The sequence below is a fragment of the Gopherus evgoodei genome, chromosome 9 (genome assembly GCF_007399415.2).
Source record: "Gopherus evgoodei ecotype Sinaloan lineage chromosome 9, rGopEvg1_v1.p, whole genome shotgun sequence".
Taxonomy (NCBI): domain Eukaryota; kingdom Metazoa; phylum Chordata; order Testudines; family Testudinidae; genus Gopherus; species Gopherus evgoodei.
The window spans coordinates 49,255,123-49,280,296 of record NC_044330.1 but is presented as its reverse complement, the minus strand read 5'-3'; the positions used below and the strand labels follow the sequence as shown (position 1 = coordinate 49,280,296).

The 25,174-nt window shown below is 50.5% G+C and overlaps 1 protein-coding gene across 4 annotated transcripts in view; it reads left to right on the top strand.

The window, feature by feature from the left end:
• DGKD (diacylglycerol kinase delta) overlaps positions 1–25,174 on the top strand; it is a 98,741-nt gene that overhangs the window by 12,448 nt on the left and 61,119 nt on the right. For 2 of the 4 annotated variants that reach the window (XM_030574863.1, XM_030574860.1), the window contains exons 2-3: positions 22,507–22,617; positions 23,404–23,484. In XM_030574863.1, coding sequence (XP_030430723.1) covers positions 22,525–22,617; positions 23,404–23,484 — 174 coding nt within the window. In that variant the 5' untranslated portion in view covers positions 22,507–22,524. Of the gene's footprint in view, positions 1–18,416; positions 18,480–22,506; positions 22,618–23,403; positions 23,485–25,174 lie in introns of all 4 variants that reach the window. The other 2 variants (XM_030574858.1, XM_030574859.1) reach the window with 2 other exon arrangements.

Sequence of the window (25,174 nt, the reverse complement as noted above, 5' to 3'; positions counted from 1 at the left end):
GCTCCAAAGTGACAGTGAGGAGTCTGACGATGATATTGAGTCGCCTGACGCGTATGACACTAAATTGCTTGTGGCATTCACGGACATGCTCAGCACCGTGGAACGCCGCTTTTGGGCTCAGGAAACAAGCACTGAGTGGTGGGATCACATCGTCATGGAAGTCTGGGATGACAAGCTGTGGCTGCAGAACTTTCGGATGAGAAAAGCCTAATCTTCTATGATTCTATGACTTGGGTAGCTTGGGCCAGTCTGAGGCTGCTCGAGCTGGCACGGCTGGGGCCAGCGTTGGGCTCCTCCAGCAGCAGGAGGGGGAAGGGGGCCTTGAATTTCCCGTGGACCCAGGGCTTCTTCAGTCATTGGAGGCGGGGGGCGAGGGGGCTATGGGGCGAGGCCAGGTAGCTAGCCTCCCTGAAGTGCGTGTCCACTCACCCATGCTTATTACAACAATCTGTAACCCAGTAACCCATCTTTTTGTTTTTGTTTGTCCTATGAATGCACAGGTGTTAACTCTACCTTGAATGGTCCCTTACAATATGTGCTAACTACTTATGCTAAACAATCTCTTCCACCTTGCATTTAGCTTTGACATTCAGAGTGCCATTCCCAGACCTGAAAAGAGCTCTATGTAGCTCGAAAGCTTGTCTCTCTCACCAACACAAGTTGGTCCAATAAAACTATTATCTCACCCATTTTGTATCTCTTGAACAAGTCACTTAGGTTTTGTGTACACTAACACTTTTGTCGGCCAGAGGTGAACAAAAAGCAACACACCCCCTACCGACAAAAGTTTTATTGACAAAAGCGCTGGTGTGGATAGCGCTATGTTGGCGGAAGACACTCTCCCACTGACACAGATACTGCCACTCGTTAGGGAAGGCTTAATTATGCTGGCGGGAGCTCTCCTGCCAACATAAAGAGATTACATGAGAGACCTTACAGTGGCGCAGTTGTCGCGGTACAGCTGTGCTGCTGTATGGTCTGTAGTATAGACAAAGCCTTAATCACTCTGTGCTTAGATGAAGCCATATGCAAAAAGAGGGATAATACTTCACAACACTCCTGTAATGTAAATTTCTTAGTTAATGTCTAAAGGGTTTTGATGTTCTTGGATGATGTCTTAAGTCAGATTTATACTAAATAATAATAAATACTGATCAAGCATCTTTCATGCTAGATTTGGTGAGATGTAACATTCCTTGCTTGAGCAGTGACTTCCAAGTTAGGACAGAGGTGCTTTTGCAGAGCTGTATGTACAAAGATTTGGATAGTCTGTGGCTGGTGCTATTAGCGCTCCCTGGTCATAAACATGGAACTAACAATATTTACAAATAAAATGAAACACTGTAAAGCATCAAAAGAAACAAAGAGAACAGACTGAGGGCACGTCAACACTAAAAAATTAAGTTAATTTGCCATACAGCCACCACAGTAATTAAATTGCTTTTGCATGTCCACACTAACCTCCTTGTGTAGATGGTGCACGTCCTCACTAGCAGCGTTTGAACCGATGCTGACAGCAGTGCAATGTGGGTAGCTATCCTACTGTGAAACTCGCCACCATCTAACACAGGGTGTTTTGGGGCAGGTTTGCAATGCCTCATGGGGGTAAACGAGTGGCATAGGGGTGATTAGGAACATGGTTTCAACATCTCATGATGCAGTTTTGTCCATGCCATAACTTCATTGGCACTCCATGTTTCACACCTTTTCAAAAGCCCAGCAAACCTGCACATCTGCCATTTGTTTGAGCATGGATACTGCATAGCCCTGCACTAGTACAACAAGTGTTGCGAACACAGGGTGCCTGATCCTGCAGGATTTGCAGAGCCATCACAGAAGCAACAGGGAACATGAGGATTCCTTGGAGGCTATCTTGCTGTGGGACACAGAAAGAAACAATTCAAAGTTGTTGGCAACCACAGAGCAGCTGCAGATGGTGGAGTGCTGGTTCTGGGCCCAAGATACAAGCACTGACTGATGGGATCAAATCGTTATGCAGATATGGGATGACGAGCAGTGGCTGCAGAACTTTTGGATGTGCAAGGCCACATTCGTAGATGTGTGTGCAGAGCTCGCCCTAGCTCTCTGGGCGCAGTGACACCAAAATGAGAGCTGACAGTGGAGAAGCAAGTGGCAATCACTGCGTGGAAGCTTGCAATGCCAGATTGCTACTGATCAATCGGGAATCAATTTGGAGGTGGGAAATCCACCATGAGGATTGCTGTGATGCAAACGTGCAGGGCCATAAATAGAGCCCTGAAAATCCCTGGGTATCCATTTTATATCCATGGATGCAAACATCCTGGGATCATTTTTGCAGATAGCAGCTCAGATGCGGATACAAATTTTGTATCCATGCAGGGCTCTGCAGCACAGATTCGCCAGAATGGAGTAGCTGTCACCCAGCCAGCAGGCTACACCTCAGCTCTCTGATTCACGCAGCAGTGGGGATAGCCCGCTGGGCATTCTGGGAGTTGTAGCCTCAGCCTGCTTGGACAGAGGAAGTAAACTACAACTCCTAGAAGGGAATGAACCAAGCGCCATTTTGAAAGTGTGTGGTGGTGTAATTTAAACTAGCAGGTTGCAAGGGCCCGTGCTATGAAGGGAGAGTAATTATCGCTGATCTCTTGCTGGGCCTGGTCTGCATGCATTACAGCCCCCACAATTGAATAGGGATGTGACACTCCCTGATATGGGAGAGTGGCACTGCACACAAGGGCCCAGGATTGTAGCCTTCCTATCCAGAGCGGGGAAGAAGGTATGGCAGGGGCGGCAGGAGGTCTCTGAGGAGAAGTAGGGGGCAGTTGGAGATCAGGGGCTTGGCACAGCCCTACGTCACTGCTGTGCGGTGACCTGTGGAGCTGTAAGAAGAGCTCAGCGGGGAGCTATACAGCTCAGGGAAGCTTTGAAAGACCATTTTAATAATGAGTCACAGTAATGTGTGTTGCTGTAGTGTGCTGTGCCTGGCATTGTTTTTTGCACCCCAGTATGAACCTTATAATTAGTACTGTGTGTGTAGTAATATAACATTGCAAATGCACCTATTGCTGTTATCTGTGAATAGTGTCAGCCCCAGCCTGCATATGCTATGAACTAATAAAGATTAGTTCAGTTTCCATAGATAGACTTTTATTCCAAAAGCATGCAAACAGATATGTTTATAACTTAATGAAGCTTTATAAATATAGGAAAAAGAACCCTTGAAGGAAAAAAAAAGTCATTTCGCAAACACATACACCAGTCTCTCTCACAGGTCAGTGTATGTGCGGCCATGACTGTCTGTACTCTACCCCGGGGCGGAGTGGTAGAACATAAGAACGGCTATATTGGGTCAGACCAAAGGTCCATCTAGCCCAGTATCCTGTCTTCTGACAGTGGCCAAATGCCAGGTGCCCCAGAGGGAATGAACAGAACAGGTAATCATCAAGTGATCTATCCCCTGTCGACCATTCCCAGCTTCTGGCAAACCGAGGCTAGGGACACCATTCCTGTCCATCCTGGCTAATAGCCATTGATGGACCTGTCCTCCAGGAACTTCTCCAGTTCTTTTTTGAACCCTATTATAGTCTTGGCCTTCACAACTGTGACGCTGCACTCTATATGATTTTATGAAAATATGCTAATGTAACTGGAATATGCTTCGTGCAAAAGGTCTCTTGTAAGGTATCATTACAAAGCTTATAATCTACTGAGTGTGATCATCCTATTTGTATAAATGTACCACTCTTGTATCTGAGGGCTTGTCTACATCACAAAGTTGCAGCGCTGGTGAGGGGGTTACAGCGCTGCAACTTAGGAGGTGTACACATCTGCAGGGCATCACCAGCGCTGCAACTCCCTGTTTGCAGCGCTGGCTGTACTCCCGTTTTGTCTCGGGTGTAGAGGATCCAGCGGTAATCAAGTGTAGACACTTACCAGCGCTTTTCTTGACCTCCGTGGAATAAGCAGGTATCCCAGCATACCTGAGGAAGCCTCTGGTAATCAAGCTGGTCTCCTTCCCCGGTTTGCTCTTGCGTTCCCCGAACCCCCGAGCAAGCAGGTCTCCTTCCCTGCGGTTTGCTCTCGCGTTCCCCGAATCCCCGAGCAAGCAGGTCTCCTTCCCTGCGGTTTGCAGGGGGATTCGGGGAACGCGAGAGCAAACCGCAGCGAAGCTGGTCTCCTTCCCCGGTTTGCTCTCGCGTTCCCCGAACCGCCGTGCAAGCAGGTCTCCTTCCCCGCGGTTTGCTCTCGCGTTCCCCGAATCCCCGAGCAAGCAGGTCTCCTTCCCTGTGGTTTGCAGGGGGGTTCGGGGAACGCGAGAGCAAACCGCGGGGAAGCTGGTCTCCTTCCCCAGTTTGCTCTCGTGTTCCCCGAACCCCCCTTGAAGCCGCCCAACAGTGCTGCAGTGTGGCCACATCTAACACCACTTGCAGCGCTGGTTGCTGTAAGTGTGGCCACTCTGCAGCGCTGGCCCTATATAGCTGTACTAATACAGCTGTAACAACCAGCGCTGCAAAATTGTAGATGTAGACATACCCTGAAACTAGAAATATGAAATACAACTCTAAGGGCCTATTGTAATTATGCAAACTGTGGGCCATTAATGGTGGTTTGGAATCTTGATGACTCACATTAACCAGGACAATTGACTGCAGATGGCTCTATTTTACCTGTAAATCTTCCTGTATACGAGTGTGCTGGCAAGTGAGTAATGAAGTATTACATGTGATTATATCACCTGAACTGGAATCCATCTTTAACCTGGTGCTTTTCCAAGGGGGGTGGGGACCCAGAGGGACAAAGGATTCCCACCTTATGCAAAAGAGATATAAGTGGGTGGAACAGAGAAAAGAGAGAGCCGTCATGAGGAATCCCCTACTACCATCTGAGCTGGAACAAGGGCTGTACAGGGGAAAAGATTGTGCCTAAAATAGGAAGGCGTCCAGTCTGTGAAAGAGACTAAGGGTATGGCTACACTTGCAGCTGTACAGCGCTGGGAGTTACAGCTGTCTTTGTACAGCTATGTAGGGAAAGGGCTGCAGTGTGGCCACACTGACAGCTACCAGCGCTGCAGTGTGGCCACATTTGCAGCATTTGCAGCACTGTTGGGAGTGGTGCATTACGGGCAGCTATCCCACAGAGCACCTCATCCCATTTTGGCGCCGTGGGTTGTGGGAAGGGGACGGAAGGGTGCGGGTCATTCTGCTTCCTGTCCCAACGCCCCATGATGCATCACTTCACATCCCAGCAGTCACTGTTTTTCCGTCCACGTTTGGCGCCATTTGACTCTCCCGACGGTTTCTGTGCAGCGGCATTTGTGTTGGAAATGGAGCCCGAACTGCTGAGGACTTCGCTGACGAGTGTTGCCAGCACATCACGTTTAGCAGTTGAGCTGTTCGTTCAGCTCCAAAGTGACAGTGAGGAGTCTGACGATGATATTGAGTCGCCTGACGCGTATGACACTAAATTGCTTGTGGCATTCGCGGACATGCTCAGCACCGTGGAACGCCGCTTTTGGGCTCAGGAAATAAGCACTGAGTGGTGGGATCACATCGTCATGGAAGTTTGGGATGACGAGCAGTGGCTGCAGAACTTTCGGATGAGAAAAGCCACTTTCACGGGACAGTGTACTGAGTTCGCCCCCACCCTGCAGCGCAAGGACACGAGATTGAGAGCTGCCCTGACAGTGGAGAAGCAGGAGGCTATTGCAATCTGGAAGCTGGCAATTCCGACAGCTACCCGATCGGTCAGGAACCAGTTGGAGTGGGAAAGTCGACTGTTGGAATCGTGTTGATGCAAGTCTGCAGGGCCATTAATCGCATCCTGCTAAGAAAAACCGTGACTCTGGGGAACGTGCAGGACATTGTGGATGGCTTTGCACAAATGAGTTTCCCTAACTGTGGAGGGGCGACAGATGGGACGCATATTCCTATTCTAGCACCACCCCACCTAGCATCCGAGTACATTAATCGGAAGGAGTAATTCTCAATGGTTCTCCAGGCGCTTGTGGATCACCGTGGGCGTTTCATTGACATTAACACAGGCTGGCCTGGAAAGGTGCATGATGCACGCATCTTTTGGAACAGTGGCCTGTTCAGGAAGATGCAGGCCGGGACTTTTTTCCCAGACCGGAAGATCACAGTAGGGGACGTCGAAATGCCCACTGTGATCCTTGGAGACCCTGCTTACCTGTTAATGCCTTGGCTCATGAAACCATATACAGGAAAGCTGGACAGGAGCAAGGACCGGTTCAACTACACACTGAGCTGGTGCCGAATGACTGTGGAGTGTGCTTTTGGCCGTTTAAAAGGGCGCTGGCGATCTCTGTATGAGAAACTAGATTTGGCGGAAAGCAGCATCCCTGCGGTTATATCTGCGTGCTGTACCCTCCATAATATTTGTGAAGGGAAGGGTGAAACATTCAGTCGGGAATGGACCTCCGAGGTTCAACGCCTGGAGGCTGAATTTGCACAGCCAGGGAGCAGGGCTACTAGAGAGGCCCAGCACAGGCTACAAGGATTAGGGATGCCTTGAGGGAGGAATCTGAGGCTGAAAACCACAATAATGTTTGGTGCCTTGCACGGAGTGAAGTGCATGTGGTTACAATGTTAGGAGGATTTGTTTTTCCTAAGCTGATTTGCAGTGCCTGTTTCTTTCCTGTTCTAATTTATCTTTGACTTTTCGGCAATAATAAAGACCTGTTTTCAAAGCCAAGAATTCATTTATTGAAAAGAAAGTAGCTTTATTGACAGACACACAACATTTCGGGAACCTAAAAGGGCAGGGGGATGTGGTGGTGAACTGTAGAGTCACAGGTTTGAATATGTCCTGTCTGGAGTGCTGTGCAATGACTGCTGCACTTCAGGATGGCTATACTGCATGGCCATGGGGGTTGAGTGGAGAGGGTAAAGGTTGTAGTTCTCAGGGCTGGTTGATGAATGTACAGGTGTTGGGGGCAGCTGTTGGTGGTAAGAACCTGGATGCTGGGGAAGGGGTTTTGGAACTGACATTGGGGCACAAGGGAAAGAGCTTTGGGGTGGGGGGGCGGCATAGTAGTGCTCTGCCTGCATGGCTATGAGTGACTGGATAGAGTTTGCTTGGCGCACCAGAATGCTTATCAGTGCTTTATGCTTTTCTTCCTGGCCGCTGCATTTCTCTGGTGGATCCTGCGTTCCCTTTCCTCCAGTTTTTCCTCCAGTCCTGCAGTTTTTTACTCTATCTGGCAGAGTGATCCATAACTGCTTTCAGCATGTCTTCTTTGCTTTTTTGCGGCTTCTTCCTGAGGTTTTGTAGCCTCTGAGCAGTCGATGATATGGGCAGTTGAGTAGTCAAGGACACTTTTCGAAAGGCAAAAATGGCAACAGTTAACAGAGCAGCATTGTTTATAATCTCACCCAGACAGTTATTTCCACACAGTGAAGGAGTTTACAGTCTGCACTTTAGCATAATTTCCCATACCAACCAGAGTGTACCTAACCCACAGGAGCCACGAAAATGGTGAGTAAGGGGACTGATTGCTTCAGGGATGTGTAGGGGTTCTGTGCGTTGGGGGAAAGCCAAATTACTGCAGGGGGGCATCTACACTGAACAGTCCGCACCAACATTTTCCACAGAAATTAATCTGGAAGATATCTCGCGCTGCGAGTCACCAGGGAAGAGCGGGAGGGACTTCTACAGCATGCGGATTCTGCCCTGGCCCATATGCAGCTTGCCTGTGTGCAGCAAGTGGTCCCTCCCACCCCTCGCGGCACAGCGGCTTGGACGCGTTAGCCTGACTGGGACAAGGACCACAGTGGCTCTCCCTATAAACTTGCGCAGCGCATGCCCACGCTCTGGCTGATAGTGTTGGAAGAGATTACCGAGGCCGATTACCATGACGTGATATACCACATAATGGTGTGATTCCACATCTAGACATGCGTGCATGCCGCCCTAACCCTCCCTCCTCTCCTAAACATTTCCATCCTGAAAATAAAAGCCGCTTACCAGTAACCCGCTCCTCTGTTTGTCCTTCACCAAGTACCGGCTGGACTCTCCAATTTGTCCACATTCCTCTGTATTGGGGGGACCAAAACTGGATGCAGTACTCCAGGTATGGCCTTACCAGTGCCAAACAGAGGGGAATAATCACTTCCCTCGATCTGCTGGCAATGCTCCTACTAATATAGCCCAATATGCCGTTGGCCAAGAAGGCCTTCTTGGCAACAAGGGCAAACTGGTGACTCATGGCCAGCTTCTCATCCACTGTAATCCCTAGGTCCTTTCTGCAGAACCTGCTGCTTGAGCCAGTCAGAGTCCCCAGCCTGTAGCGGTGCATGGGATTCTTCCTAAAGGCAGGACTCTGCACTTGTCCTTGTTGAACCTCATCAGATTTTCTTTTGGCCCAATCCTCCAGTTTCTCTAGGTCACTCTGGACCCCTCTCCCTACCCCTCCAGTGCATCTATCTCTCCCCCCCTACTTAGTGTCCTCTGCAAACTTGCTGAGGATCAATTCATCCCATCATCCAGATCATGAATAAAGATGTTGAACAAAACCGGTCCCAGGACCGACCCAACCCCGGACCATCCCCAGCAGCCCCTACCCAGCAGCCCCCGGGCCGGCCAAGACATGCCAACCGAGAAAGGGGAAAGATTGACATGCCTCCCCCAGATACCCATGGAAGAACACTGAGCTTTTTATATGTGCCATGCAGGTTCTGGGGTGGCTGAGGAAGCAGTATCTGCTACTAGCAGTTTCCTGGCTTATCAGTATCTCTTCTGGAGTCCCGGGGGTCCAGGATTTGGTGGGTGCATAGGCTAACCAGAGCTTTGCATCAAATTCTAACTATCAGTGTGGGGGCATTGTGGATGGCGTCTGAAAAGGCAGAAGGTCGTGTACGCAACATAGTGTCTACAACTGAGACTGAGGACTTGTCAACACTACCCGCGCAGATTGGTGGGCAGCAATCGATTCAGCGGGGGTTGATTTATTGCGTGACTGCTGAGTGCTCTCCCATCAACTCCGGTACTCCACCAGAACGAGGAGCACAAGCAAAGTCGACAGGAGAGCGTCAGCTGTCGACTTACTGCAAGTGAAGACAACTGCAGAAAGTAGATCTAAGTACGTCGACTTCAGCTACACTATTCACGTAGCTGAAGTTGCATATCTTAGATCAACCCTACGCAGTAGTGTAGACAAGCCCTGAGTTGATCTAACTACATCGACTGAAGCACTCACTGCCTGCAGAGGTGGAGTTATTAATTCAGTGTAGTGGGCGAGCTACATCGGTAGGAGCTGCATTGTAGTGTAGACAGAGTTTGTAGACAGAGTTTAGGTCAATGTAAGCTGCCTTATGTTGACCGAACTCTGTAGTGTAGAGCCATGCTCCCTCTAATTTTTTATGTCCATGTGTGGAATTAATTTTGTTATGTGCACCAATATGGAGGTGATGTGTGGTGGGGGTAGGACCGAGGGGTTTGGAGTGTGGGAGCAGGCTCAGGCTGGGGCAGAGGGTTGGGGTGCAGGGGGGAAGTGAGGCCTCTGGGGTGGGGCCAGTGATGAGGCAATTGCAGTGTGGGAGGGAGCTCAGGGCTAAAGCAGAGGTTGAGGTGTAGGGGGATGCAGGCTCTGCTGGGGGTACAGGCTCTGGGTTGGGGCCAGGGATGAGGGTTCGGGTGCAGGAGGGGGCTGGGGGCAGAGGGTTGGGGGTAAGGGCTCTGGAGTGGGGCCAGGGATTAGGGGTTTGGGATGCAGGTTGCCCTGGAGCTGTGCGGAGAGAGAGAACTCCCCAGCTCTCTCGACGCAGCAGCTCAGGGCTGAGTGAGAGATGCCTCTTCTCAGCTGCAGCAGCTCTAGCTGAGCCGGTGTCACGGAGTGTGGGGGAGTCCGGCCCTGCACCCCTCTTCCTGGGACCCACAGTGACTCTCAGCCAGCCAGTAAACAGAAGGTTTATTGGACAACAGGAACACAGGTTACAGCAGAGCTTGCAGGCACAGTCAGGACCCCTCCACCGAGTCCATCTGGGCTTTCAGGGTGCTTGGATCCTAGCTAGGATACCCTGAATTCTGCCCATCCAGCCCCAAGCCCAAACTCAACTGCTTCCCTCCTGCCACTCCCTTCCTTTGTCCCCTTCCCGGGCAAAGGTGTTGACCTTTCCCCTCCCTTACCTAGCTCAGGTTACAGGCTCTGGCATCGTCCATCCCCTAAAGTCCTCCCCTGCTCTCCCACTCCCCACACAGACAGTACCTACTGCATCACATCTCTCCCCCCTTCGAGACTGAACTGAGCGGGGTCACTCTGCCCAGTGACCTGGGGAAGTTCAGGGTCCCCTCTCCGGGACAACGCATCCGCTGTCAGGTTGGCACTTCCCTTCACATGGACCACGTCCATGTCATAGTCCTGCAGGAGCAGGCTCCACCTCAGGAGCTTGGCGTTGGCTCCTTTCATCTGGTGCAGCCAGGTCAGGGGAGAGTGGTCGGTGTACACGGTGAAGTGTCGCCCAAAGAGATATGGCTCTAGCTTCTTAAGGGCCCATACCATGGCCAGGCATTCCTTCTCGATGGCCGCGTAGCTTTGTTCCCGGGGTAGCAGCTTCTTACTCAAGTACACGATGGGGTGTCTCTCCCCCTTTTCATCCTCTTGCATTAACACCGCCCCCAGTCCCGTGTCTGAGGCATCGGTGAACACCATAAAGGGTTTGTCAAAATCTGGGTTTGCCAGAACTGGGCCACTAACCAGAGCTTCCTTCAGCGTCCGGAAAGCCTCCTGGCACTGCTCAGTCCAGATCACCTTGTCTGGCTTCCCCTTTTTGCACAGTTCAGTGATGGGGCCGGCTATGGCACTAAAGTGGGGCACGAACCTTCGATAGTACCCCGCCATCCCAATAAAGGCCTGGACCTGCTTTTTGGTTTGGGGGGCAGGCCAGTCTCTGATTACCTCCACCTTGGCTGGTTCCGGCTTCAGGCAGCCGCTCCCCACCCGATGGCCCAGGTAAGATACTTCAGCCATCCCCACCTTGCACTTCTCAGCCTTTACTGTTAACCCAGCCTTTCGGAGTCGGTCCAGGACTTGTTTAACCTGGGACATGTGGTCCTCCCAGGTCTGGCTGAAGACGCAGATGTCGTCAATATACGCCACGGCGAAACTCTCCATCCCCCTCAGTAGCTGATCCACCAGGCGCTGGAAGGTGGCCGGTGCTCCCTTGAGGCCGAAGGGCAGGGTCAGAAACTCATAGAGCCCCAGAGGGGTGATAAAGGCCGATTTCAGCCTGGCATCTGCGTCCAGCGGCACTTGCCAGTAGCCTTTGGTAAGATCCATGGTGGTGAGGTACCGAGCACCTCCCAGCTTGTCTAGGAGCTCGTCAGGCCTGGACATAGGGTAGGCATCAGATACGGTGATGGCACTGAGCTTTCGATAGTCCACACAGAACCGGATTGACCCATCCTTCTTGGGAACCAGCACCACTGGCGAGGCCCAAGGGCTGGAAGACGGCTGGATCACCCCCAAAGCCAGCATGTCCCTGACCTCTCTTTCAAGATCCTGGGCAGTTTTACCAGTGACCCGAAAAGGGGGGCATCTTATAGGGGGATGTGACCCGGTCTCCACCCGGTGGACAGTCAAATTAGTGCGTCCAGGCTGGTTGGAAAACAGCTGTCGGTATAGATGCAGCACCCCCTGATCTCAGCGTGCTGGCCCGGGGTCAGCTGATCAGAGAGGGGAATCGCCCCAGGGGGGAACCCGCTTTGGTCCCAGGGAATAGATCTACTAAGGGGTCATCTCCCTGCCCCTCCCAATGTCCACACACGGCCAACACCACATTCCCCCTGTCATAGTATGGTTTCATCATGTTCACATGGTACACCCGATGGTGATGTGCCCGGTTTGACAGCTCCACCACATAGTTTACCTCATTCAGTTGCTTGATAACCTTGAAGGGCCCTTCCCAGGCGGCCTGGAGTTTGTTTCTCCTCACGGGGATGAGAACCATCACCTGATCTCCGGTGGCGAAGGCACGGGCCCGTGCCGTGCGGTCATACCAGACCTTCTGCCTCCTCTGGGCTCGGGCCAGATTCTCCCTGGCCAGGCCCATGAGCTCGGCCAGTCTTTCCCGGAAGGTCAGGACATACTCCACCACTGACTCTCCCTCGGGAGAGGCCTTCCCCTCCCATTCGTCCCTCATCAGGTCTAGGGGCCCCCTTACCCGCCTTCCATACAACAGTTCGAAAGGTGAAAACCCGGTAGATTCCTGGGGCACCTCCCTGTACGCGAACAGCAGGTGAGGTAAGTACTTGTCCCAATCCTGCGGGTGCTGGTTCATAAATGTTTTAGCATCATCTTCAGCGTCCCGTTGAACCTTTCTACCAGCCCGTTGGACTGGGGGTGATACGCTGAGGCCCAGTTGTGCTGGACCCCACATTTCTGCCATAAGGACCGGAGCAGGGCCGACATGAAGTTGGACCCCTGGTCCGTTAAGACCTCCTTGGGGAACCCCATCCGGCTGAAAATTGTCAGCAGCGCATCTGCCACTGTGTCTGCTTCGATAGAGGACAAGGCCACCGCCTCGGGGTAGCGAGTGGCAAAATCCACCACCACCAGGATGTATTTCTTCCCTGACCGGGTTGTCTTGCTGAGGGGTCCCACTATGTCCATGGCCACCTTCTGGAAAGGTTCTTCTATGATGGGTAAAGGCCTCAAAGCCGCTTTCCCCTTGTCCCGGGCCTTCCCCACCCTCTGGCAGGGGTCACAGGATTGACAGTACTGTCGGACATGGGTAAAGACCCCCGGCCAGTAAAAGTTCTGTAGCAGCCTCTGCCTGGTGCGTCGGATTCCCTGGTGCCCTGCGAGAGGGATGTCATGGGCCAGGTACAGCAGCTTGTGACGAAACTTCTGGGGAACCACCAGCTGCCTCCTGATCCCCCATGACTCTACTTCCCCTGGGGGAGCCCATTCTCGGTACAGGAACCCTTTCTCCCACAGGAACCTCTTCTTGCAACCTCTCCTCATGGTCTGTACCGCACTAAGGTCAGCCCAGTGCCGGTGCTTCCGCAGGGAGGGATCTTTCTGCAACTCGGCCTGGAACTCAGCAGCTGGGACAGGGATGGGGACCGGCTCTTTCTTGCTGGCTGGGTCTGAGGCCGCAGCCTCTCTGCACTGTGCCCCTGGGCATTCCCCACTCCCTGGGTTAGGGTCCTGCACCTCGGGTCGAGTATCTTCCCCGTTGTCGGGGTGCAGTGCCCTTTGCCGACTCTGACTACGAGTCACGACCAGGGCACTCTGGGTGTTACTAGGCCAGTCCTCGAGGTCCCCTCCCATTAACACGTCAGTGGGCAAATATCGGTGTACCCCCACATCCTTGGGGCCCTCCTTGGCCCCCCATTTCAGGTGTACCCTTGCCACGGGCACCTTGAATGGGGTCCCGCCCACGCCCATCAGGGTCAGGTAGGTGTCAGGCACCATCCGATCTGAGGCCACTACCTCGGGTCGGGCCAGCGTCACTTCTGCGCCCGTGTCCCAGTACCCAGTGACCTTCCTCCCATCTACCTCCAGGGAAACAATGCACTCCTTCTGGAGGGGCAGCCCCGCGCCCACCCGGTAAACCAAAAACCCGGAGCCTGGAGCATCCACAGGTGGTACGTTGCCAGCCCCCCTTTCCTGGGAATGTAGCCCCTCCTCCGATTGGGTTTTTACCCAGTCCACCCTCTGCGGGTTGGGTCTGCTTGGTCTGTCCCTGAGCTTGGGGCACTGGGCCCATATGTGACCTCGTTGGCCACAGCGATAGCAGCCCATGTCTCGTGGGTCCCCTTGAGTGGGTCGGAGGGACCTGCCGCTGGATGTTCCCCTTTTGGGGGGGTTCTCCATAGGACCCCGCTGGGAGGTCCCATGATGACTCTCTCTCTGCGTTGAGGCAGGCTTGCTCCTTCGAGACTCCTCCCTGCCATCCCCTGCCCGACTGTCCACAAATTGGTCGGCCAGCTGGCCTGCGTGCTGTGGGTTCTCCGGCTTCTGGTCCATCAACCACAGCCTCAAGTCGGACGGGCACTGCTCGTACAGGTGCTCCAGTATGAATAGGTCAAGCAGGTCCTCTTTAGTTTGGGCCCCAGCTGTCCACTTGCGGGCATACCCCTGCGCCCGGTTGACCAGTTGTAGGTATGTGACCTCACGGGTTTTACGCTGGCTCCGGAACTTTTTCCGGTACATCTCAGGAGTCAGCCCAAACTCGCGGAGCAGGGCCTGTTTGAACAGTTCGTAGTTCCCTGCCTCCGCCCCTTTCAGTCGGCTGTACACCTCTACGGCTGTGGAGTCCAGTAAGGGGGTGAGAACTGCAATCCTGTCTGCAGGGTCAAACCCGGTGCAGCTCGCAGGCATTCTCAAAGGCCGTCAGGAAGGTATCTATGTCCTCCCCCTCCTTACGCCGGGGCAGCAAGTGCTTATCAAAGCTCTTTGTAGGCTTGGGTCCCCCTCACTCACCGCAGCCAGGGCCCCACTGCTCGCCAGCCGGGCCAGCTCCAGCTCATGTTTACGCTGGTTCTCCTTCTCCTCCCACTCACGCTGGCGCTGGTTCTCCTCATGTTTACGCTGGTTCTCCTCATGTTTACGCTGTTTTCTCCTTCTCCTTCCCGCTCATGTTCACGCTGTTTCGCCTTCTCCTCCAGCTCTTTCCTCTTTAACTCGAATTCCTCCCGTTTCAGCTCCCTTTCATATTCCAGCCGTGTCCGCTCCACGGATGCCGAGCGTTGCCGGGAGGATCCCCTGCTGGGGGGTGAGCTTCGCTGGGCAGATCCCCTGCTGGCCGGGGGTGTCACGGTGCCCTCGGTATACGCTGGGCTCCTCCCCGCCCTTCCCCTAGGCCTAGGAAGGGGGGGTCTCGGGAAGCCCTCGTCCGCCGGCTGACCACTCCCAGCGGGGACAGACACTGGTGCCTGCGCTGCATCTGCCCGGCTGCTTCCCTCAGAGACAGGGCTCCGTTCATTCATGCGGTCTCCCTGCTCCAGCTGGGCAATCAGCTGGTCCTTCCTGAGCCTCCCTGGGTGCAGCCCCCTCTGCTTGCACAGCTCCACCAGGTCACACTTGCGCCGCTTGGCATACATCTTCCTGCTGGCCACTCACAGGCCGGGGTGCTCGCCGCTCCCCACGGTTTCCAGGGGGACCCCTAGTGCACCAGCCCTTCTTGAGGTCACCACCTCTCTTCCAGGGTCAAGCTGCAGACTCCTTCGCCCCTGGGACCGCTCGCTGCAATCCCCCGGGGGACCCTGTTACTGCAAAGTCCTTCTCACTGGGCACACACTCCCAGATCACCCCTTCGTTTTACTGCTCCCCAGTCACTTACTGCAGGAAGCGCCGTCCACGGGGTGCAGTATGTCCCGCCGCTGCCACCAGTTGTCACGGAGTGTGGGGGAGTCCGGCCCTGCACCCCTCTTCCTGGGACCCACAGTGACTCTCAGCCAGCCAGTAAAACAGAAGGTTTATTGGACAACAGGAACACAGGTTACAGCAGAGCTTGCAGGCACAGTCAGGACCCCTCCACCGAGTCCATCTGGGCTTTCAGGGTGCTTGGATCCTAGCTAGGATACCCTGAATTCTGCCCATCCAGCCCCAAGCCCAAACTCAAACTGCTTCCCTCCTGCCACTCCCTTCCTTTGTCCCCTTCCCGGGCAAAGGTGTTGACCTTTCCCCTCCCTTACCTAGCTCAGGTTACAGGCTCTGGCATCGTCCATCCCCTAAAGTCCTCCCCTGCTCTCCCACTCCCCACACAGACAGTACCTACTGCATCACAGCCGGGTCAGGGGAATAGCGCCTCTCCCTGGCCGTGTTAGCTTTGGAGGGGCTGGTCAGGGCTGGGGGAGGGGCACCTCTTCCCACCTGTGTGGCGCTTGATAACCTGCCATGCGACCATGCAGTTCAGAGGGAACTTAGGTGTAGACCAGGGCTCAGTGTCCTTGCTTTAACCATTAGATCACATTTCTTTCTACTTTACTAGTTTTCCATATGTGTGTTTAAGTACCCAAAGCAGTATCTTTTATCATTTTTTTCATTTACCAGATAAGTAAGGCTCATTTGTTTGTGATTGCTAAGGTCATGCGTAGGACCTTCTTAAAGACAGGTACAACAATGGCTTGCTTCTAGTTCTGCTGTATAATATCTGATTTTATTTAGCATCTCAGCCATCTCATGTTAGTTTCTTGAAAACTCTTGGCTGGATACAATCCAATCCTAGTGGCAACAGCAATGAGACCATTGGAGAGAGGAGAGGGGAGCTGGCAGAGGTAGTCAGATTGCTAGTAATCTGACAGCATTTTTCCTGAAAAAATATTTGACTCATTGTCACAGAGTATGGGGGAGTCCGGTCCTGCACCCCTCTTCCTGGGACCCACAGTGACTCTCAGCCAGCCAGTAAAACAGAAGGTTTGTTGGACAACAGGAATGCAGGTTACAGCAGAGTTTGGAGGCACAACCAGGACCCCTCAATCAAGTCCTTCTGGGGGTTCAGGAAGCTTAGTCCCCAGCTTGGGATTGCCTGAATTCCAACCACCCAGCCCAAAACCGAAATTTAACTAACTCCCTCCAGCTGGCCCCTTCCTTTGTCCAGCTTCCCGGGCAAAGGTGCTGACACCCCTCCCCCCCTACCTGGCTCAGGTTACAGGCTTAGGTCCTGTCCCTCACCTAAAGACATCCCCGGCTCTCCCATCTCCCACACAGACAGTCCCTACTGCATCACATCCATGCAGTGCATATTCATTATCTTAATGATTGGCTGAATCGTGACTGTTGTTTTCAGCTGTAAAGGTGTCAAGCGTCCTAAAAAATCAATTAAAGCAAGTGAAGTCGCACCTTTATAGACATGTCTACACTAGGAATTTTATGAAAAAATACCATCCCTATTGGTACAGCTGAACTGGTGGGAACTTTTTAGTGAAATTCCGTAGTGTTGCCAAGAGATCAAAGTACCCTTGCTCAAGGGATTTCAGTTCTCACTCATCTTTTAATTATTATTATTTTTATTTATTTACTTGTTTAGCACCAGCACCATGGTTAAAGTTGTACATTACATTAAAATAAAGGCAGCTCTGAAGCTGAAGCTCTTACATTCTAAAGACAGACACATGGAATATGCAGAAAAGTCCAGGTGTTGGGAGTAATTATTTGGGTTGTGGGGTCTTCTAGCTGTCTAATCACATCCTTCAACATTGTATGTGAGGATATCTGCTTTGCATGTCATTATTTAAAACTGTGAGTCTGTTGCTGGAACATTCTTACATTACCCATAACTAAATAACCAGGGCTTACTTGATAAAACTAACAGCAAATCAGTGTAAATTAAATATGAGGGAATAATACTCTGCCTTTCACACTTTATAGGCAGCCTGTGGAATCCTGCCATAAGATGTCAGAGAGCCAGATATTGTAGCTGGACTGAAAATAGAGCCCAAATAATCTTATGACCAATGTAGTTATTCCTCAGAGGATATAAGTAATAAAATTGCATTTTGCTTCAGAGCATCAGCTGATCACAACAGTGGCTTAGAAGGATTCCCCACAATGTACAGTACTGACCAATAGGCTACATTCTTTTTTCTCTCCCCGCACCCACCTTACTCGTAAGCAACAGTTGGCTACATAGCCAGTTGTCTGGTCAGTGTAGATCAGTAGTTCTCAGCCAGGGTATGCATACGCAGAGGTCTTCCAGGGGGTACATCAACTCATCTAGATACTTGCCTAATTCAGTGGTTCTCAACCTATTTACTATTGTGGGCCGCATACGTGGCCCACAATGTGTTAAGTGGGTCGCATCCAGTACTAACTCTATGGCCCTGAGGATGTCACATAGGCAGCAGCTCTGTGCTGGTTGGGCTGCAAGTGGCCCAAGGGCCACGAGTTGGGAACCGCTGTTGTAGATCCTTAGTTAACAAGCTTTTTAAAAGGTTCCGGTGTGTTTGTGGTGGGGGAAAGAAATAATTGCCCCAGTTTCTTAGGGCACATCTACTCTACAAACTTAAGTCAATGTACAGTAGGTCAGCTTACAGCCACTGCAGTAATTACTGTGGTTTTCCATGTCCACACTACCCACCTGTCAGTGGTGCATATCCTCACCAGGAGTGCTTCCACTGACTTAAGAGGAGCAGTTTGAGGGGCTGAGATCCTGGACTCTCAGCTCCTCGCAGAGCTCCTCACTGGGAGCCCAGCCCAGGCTCTCAGCTCCGCTCCTGCTGGGATCCTGGGTACTGCTGCCAGGCCTCTCAGCTGCACATGGAGCTCCATATCAGGAGCACAGCTGGCTCCCCACCTAGAGCCTGGGTGACAGCCAGGCTTGGAACCGGGAGCCTGGATCAGAGCCGAGGGAGCGGGTTGTGGGGGAAAGCTGGGCTCTAGCTGGAGCCTCCCACCCGTCGTGGGGTAACAGCCCGAACTGTGAGGTGGATGCGGGGTTCACAACAGAGAATTTACTGGCCTTTCTTGTCAGTTTCACAGCTCCAGCACTGAGTTATTAAATTGACAAGAATGAGAGTGAACAGCCAATGTACAGGTATGTAACGCAGCGTTTGCACGGACACTGAGTTTCCCTAACTACACCGACATAAATCCTACGCTTCTTGTGGAGGTGGAGTTGTTATGTCTGTGTAGCAGGGCACTTAAGTCGGCGGAAGGAAGACTGTAGTGTGGCCACTGACACAATTAGGTCAATGTAAGCTGCCTTACATCGTCCTAACTCTGTAACATAGACCAGGTGTTAGTTTATCTTCATTAAATGTCATCTTGCTTACAGGGTGTGGCCCTCTCTCAAGCAAACTTTACTCCTTGGTATTCCACTCTCAGTGGAGAGGGACTGTAAAATGAAAACAGTACAAAAAAAGCAGCAGTCTGAAAAGTTTTATAAAGTCATCTTGATCTTATCGCCAGCCCTTTCCTCCCAAACCCACCAAACTTTTTACTGAGCTGTCTGTTTGCCTATAAATAGAACAGCAGCTCTCATGCAGAGATGGGCAGCGCTAAACCAGAGGCTCACTCTCCCCCGAGCCGTGTGTGAGAGAGAGAGCAAGAACCGTGTGGGGTTCTCCTGGCCTTTCATGTCTGAGTTATGTAGCGCTGAGGTTTTCTGTAGTTATAGACTAGAGAGTGACATAAACTGCTTCTTAAGGGAGGGGCGAGGTGACCACTCTGTAGAGTATTTTTTCTTTTTTTAAAAAGAGCTTGATTTAAAGGAAGAGATGGAGGAGTGCATGGCTCTTGCAGAGGTGAGTGACGCCTGTGGAGGTGAGGGAGCATCCTGATCAGATTGGGAGCGGGATGTGAGCAGCAGTACAGAAGGTAGAAGGAGTGAGTGGAACAAAATGGGGATTGTGAGAAAAAGCAGCGATGCCTTTTTGTTACAAACTAACTTGTACTTTGACTGCGGGCTGGGGAAGAGTTCAAGCCAGCCAGGAAGCTGCGGGCTGAGCCTGGAAGGGTCAGATTCTGGCTGCTCCCAAAGCAAGTGTGTCTTGGAACAAGGAGCACTGGAAGAAGACCTTGAAATAACCCACTTGGTGTGTTCTGGTATCTGTTGGCATCCTATAAGCAGGGCTCCTGCTTGAGTGCTGACACTGGAATCTGTGGGATTTGCTTCCAGGGATCCTTTAGATGATTTGTCTCATTCTCTCCCAGACACCAAACCCAGAGCCTGGCATTGTTTGGTATCTGTTCGCCCACCTTCCCCCTGAAGGAATGGAAAAGATTATTCCTTGTTTCTGTCAGAATCCCAAGAATCTCTCACCTCCCACCATCTGTCCACGCTTGCATCACCTTCTCACCACCTTGTGCGCCCCCACCTCCCACTTCTGACCAAGAAGGACTGCAGAGGACTTTCGGCAAAGTCTGTCAGATGCTGCCCCCTTATCTGTCCATCTTAAGTATTTATTTGGCTCCCAATATCTGAGCATCTTCCCATATTTAATGTTTTTATCCTCACAACAACCCTGTGAGGCAGGGCAATGCTATTATTCTCTTTTTACAGGTTGGGAACAGTGAGACTAAGTTACTTATCGAAGGTCACACAGGGAGCTGTGGTGGGGCAGGAGATTAAATCCAGGTCTCAAAAGTCCCAGGCTAGCACCACCCTTCCTCCTAAGCATCTAAGGATGGGAGTGATTCTAGCTACTCCCTCTCCCAGGGATGTCCAGCCCCTCTTGCAATGGGGGGTCAGACTAGGGTCACTAACTGAACACACATTTCCTGCACAGCGCTGCATAGCATCACCTCTAGGCCAGCCCTCTAGTCTTGTTTCTGAGCTTCTCTGCAGAGGAGCAGCAGCATTCAGACTACCTTGAGATTTTGAATAGTCCTGATCTTTCTAATATTGTGTATTCTTCTGGCATATATTGCCATTTTGACATGTGGAAAATGGATTTCCAGAATGCCTTTCGGCATTCCTTTTTTAGGGAGTGTGGAGCTGAGGGAAGAGGAGGGCCTTCGTCATCAGTTAGCGCTTTGTCTTTAGTTTTACAATTTTTGATTACTTTTATAGTGCTCAAGAAAACACAGACTTTGGTCTTAGTGGCTGAATGAGGTCAGGCACAGTCAGTGAATCAGTATCTCAACCAATAGCTAAGTCTGTTAGGGTAGGGCTGTTGAGGGGAAAGAGCGCTATTAGCCAGGCCTCAGCCTTGTGAAAGTACTTGGCCTACAAGCTAGCATCTCCTGGTTTGTAGAGAGTGGAGTATGGGCCTGTGGCAGAGCACAGTTGTGCTTGCCTGTAAAGTCACCAGCTCAACATGGAAGCACTTCAGCAGTACAGGCTGGGGTAGGGATTTAGATGGTCTTAACGGTAGAGACACCTCTTCAACCTCAAATAGAGACGATGGGAAGGTATTGATGAGCTCATTGGCAAGAAACCACTCTTCTCCCCTCCTTCTGGTGGTAGAATTGCGCTATCGAGGAGCACAATATCTGGGCCGGACATATGGAGGAGCCCACTCTTGTCCCACAGGGTTTTCATTGAGAGTATTAAGAGCAGTGTGCTGCCACCCACCCCATTATCACTGTCTAGTTTGAGGTTAGCTTGACCCAATGCTATGGAGCCGTGTAGTGAGTCATACTGATGTTTCTTGTACTCAGCACTCTCTTTCAAAGGGCTTTCTGAGGAAACTTTGGCTTTGAGTTTGGCAAAGGCCAGTTTGCAGAAAGTATTAAATCTGCATTTGTTTAAGAAAGCAAGGCCCCACATTACAGCTTTACACAGCAGATTAAGCACGTTAAAAAGCAAGTTTAGTGCCCTTGTAAGGATTCGTAAAAAAACATTAAATCCTTGGAACAATTCAAGAGTATTTTCCCACCAACTCTCCGATAGATTTCACATCGGTGTAGTAGCTTGTCAGTAACTATGCAGTGAGGGTAAGGCTTGTGTCTTAATTGATACTCATCAGTTGACTTGACTGTCTTAGAGCCTGTGTTTCACTAAGATCCCTAGTATGTTAATTGTGTGTCATTTTCCTAGTCTGCAGTTAGAGAATAACTTGTCATACAGGGTTACCAAAGCATTTGTTCTTTGTCTGTTAATTGGGTGTTATGTGATAGGACTGTCACTGACAGATTTGGGTTACTGGGGGCTATGTTTCCCTTGGAGGAGAGGAAAGTGTCCTGGAGCATTGACACCCTGCACAATAGCTCTTGCAGTTCTGAAGCACTGGCAGCATATATGCACAGCCAGTAAGATAATGTTGAAATCTTTGCGCTAAATTTTTCTGCTTTTTCTATTTTAAAGGTAGAAACTGGAGGTTATTTTAATGTAGCTCTTGGTATCCAGCATCTGCCCTTTGCTGGAGTAACAGATATATTTGTTGATGTAAGATGAAATGAATGTGTAAATATAGCTATGTAGCCTTCATATGCATAGTATGTGAATGAGTGTATGGGGTGTGTCTATGCTCGTGTGTCATTCTAGCTATGGAGCAATGAAAAAAACCCAGAGCAGTGTGCGTAAAGAGTTTTGGCACTTCAGCCCTGGGAAATGGCAGCCAGCCAGAGAGCACTGAGGCAGTGCCAAGAGTATCTGAAAAATGCCAAATGCTGAAGCTGTAGGCTTTTCCTGCCTTGCTGTTGCTTCTCTCTTCACCCCTGTATGCCTGCAGATTACCTCCTGTGCTAGTTAAATGTTGATGGCCTCACATAGCAGGAATGGACAGACCTGGTGTAACCAGGTGTGTGTGTTCATAGTCACTCTAAGATCACAGGGTTCTGATTGGATATGGCTGGAGTGTGACCCCAGTGAGTATGACTGTTATACATTCTGCATCACAGTTACACCTGGAGAAGGTCACCTGAACAGATCTAGGATCTGTGCCCCTGTGAAATCATAGCATCATAGTGTCAGGGCTTGAATGCCACCCCAGGGTGTTCTACATTTTCTGTTACAGTCCAAAACATTGATAAAATCACCTGCTCAGTTGAATGAATTTGTGAAGTGTTTCCAGCAGAGGGTGCTAAGAATACTGATATAAATCTGAGTAGTCCTCTTGTGTGTATTGGAGAGGGTTGTATGTAAATAAAATTTCACCCTATATTTTCTTGGCTTCTAGACTGTCATAAAAGAGGGGATGCTGATGAAACAGACCAGCTCATTCCAGCGCTGGAAGAGGCGATATTTCAAACTGCGAGGACGAACGCTCTACTATGCAAAAAATGCAAAGGTGAGGTGCTGAGTGTGCATCTGAGCCAGAGGAAAGGGCAGCTGGGAGGATGAAGGTGTATGTGAGCAGTGAGCCCTCGATTCAGGAGAGAGCAGCGGCCCTTGAGGTGTCTGTCAGTAGGCTTTATCCCAACAGAAGCCTTCATTTACTCAGCTGCACAGCTTGAAATACCATGCTCCTTTGTATTTAAAACACAATGAATTTATGGGACTCCAGCAATGATGCTGTGTGTCAGACCTACCTCTCCATCCTCTATAGTTGGGACTGAGCTCAAACCCAATAGGAACTGAAGTAGGAGGGAGAAAATGTGGATGAAGGGAAGACCTGGGGAACCTAGAATTTGCCATATCAGCAACCTAGAGCTCTGTGTAAGCTCGAAAGCTTGTCTCTCTCTGCGGCAGAAGTTGGTCCAATAAAAGATGTTACCTCACCCACCTTGTCACTCACCTTGTCAGTATCTTGGCTGACTGTGTTTACTCTTTAGGGCTGTTAATTTTACTCCTTTCATAAGTACTACATTTACAGCAACAACAACAAGAAAATGTAACTATGCGCTGAAAGTGATCCCTGAGAGTTGACTGAGAAGGGAGGCTGGGGCAAATGTGGGCACTGGTGCATTCGTGGAACTGTTTGTATGTCCCATTTCATACTGTCAGTCCCAGTCCCTTTCAACACAGATCCCTACTGGAGAGTATGGGGCTGACATTTATATAGGAACCCCATTGGGGATGTTTCTTACACACCTGATTCACTGTTCCTTTTTTTGTTTTGTTTTTTTCCCCTCAGTCGATAATTTTTGATGAGGTTGATCTGACAGATGCCAGTGTGGCAGAATCTAGCACTAAGAATATCAACAACAGCTTCACGGTAGGATTTATCAGACCACTTCCATCCTCCCTCCATTTCTCCCCCTTCTCCTCACTTTCTAAATCTGAGGATTCTGCCTGGTTTGAAAAGCTCTCAGCTCCATTCATGGCCCCCTCCCTGGGGGAAGTCTAACAGTGCTGTTCAGCCATTGTTGAAAGGGCAGCTTCTGTCCTAACCAAGCCATAAGAAGATGCTGGACCATGGTACGTGGTTTGGTTTGTGGCAGAGAGATTCCATTATTACCTGCTGAGGGTTGCAGTTGTTTCTACATTATGGTACACACAACTGAATGTTCCTGTTCAATGCAGGTGTATGATGAGTGAAACCTTATGGCTAGATTTTTGTGCAGAAAAGTCAAGAAATATAAATATATGTTCCCCACAGCAATTGTAAATCATCCCCCTTCATACATGAAATATTTTGAATGACTGAGTATGCTGTTAAATCTATATCTTTAAAGATACATTTGTTAAACACATGTTTATTGGGCCTCTCTAATACTGTTCATTTATATAGCAGGACAGCATAATTTCCTCTGCGGCAGGAATTATGAGTGAAGTTCTGTGGTGAGTGCTTTGCAGGAGGTCAGATTAAATGAACATGGTGGTCCTTTCTGGCCTTAGAATGTGTGAATCTATACATGTGTCATGGCCAAATTATGAATTGTAGCTATAAACCCCTAGGGAGAGGAGGAAGTAAAAGAGATCCTACAGAGTTCATAACAAGCTGCACACTGATGTGTATAGTGGGAGTAGAGGAAGATAAGAGATAGTTACGGTAAAGTTGCAGAACTGGGGCTAGTTCTGTGTATGCCTTTGCCAGAGGATCCTGGCAATAGGTATTAGCCTTATCCCAAGTTTTAGCCCTTTGATCAGATGGATCTGGACAAAGTGGCTATGGGGTAAACCCTAGAATCTGGTTAAATTCCAGCATTTGCTTATAGAAGGCATCTTCCAGTCTGATATTCAAGGGCTCAGAGATGGCCTTGCTGAGGCTGAGAGTGAGTACCCACACTGCTCTCCAGGGTCCAGTGATTTCTATACAGGACAGGGAATCAGGAAGCCTTGAGTTCTAACCCCAGCACTGACACGTATTCTCTCTGTGGCTGTGGGAAAGCTCCAATGCCTGCCTCAGCTTCCCAATCTATAAATCAGAATAATTTTATAGGTAAAAACTCTAGTGAGGATTATTTACAATGTGTACAGTGCTCGGGTAATGCAAGTGTTGTAGAAGTGCCAACATTGTTACTGTATTAGTTGTGGTAATTTGGGAACATCTCTCATTTCTGCCAGGGGCAATGGATGTATTGTGGGGAGGTAGAGGGAATCATCATATTGCTTATACAACTTCCTGCATCTGAGCACAGCTGTGAAGGAGGAATCACTTCCAGGACAGTGGCACCAGGCCATGCTACTCCCCTGCCTTTCCTAGGGGCTCAGGGAACAGGAGAATTAGCTTAGTTCTTAGGAAACAGCAAATGGTGCTCTGTCTCTCTGGCTCATGTATCATGGCTGCTCAGGTAGTCTGTAGGAAAATATCTGGCCTCTGTGGCTTTCTGCCTGTTGTATCTATTGAGATTCATACGTGGGTTTGACTGTGGTCCACCCTGAGCTATAAAAACTACTCTGCTAATCAAAAGGTTGGGTAGTTGTTATACTCTTTGGTCTGCCACATCACTGCAGTCTTTGCT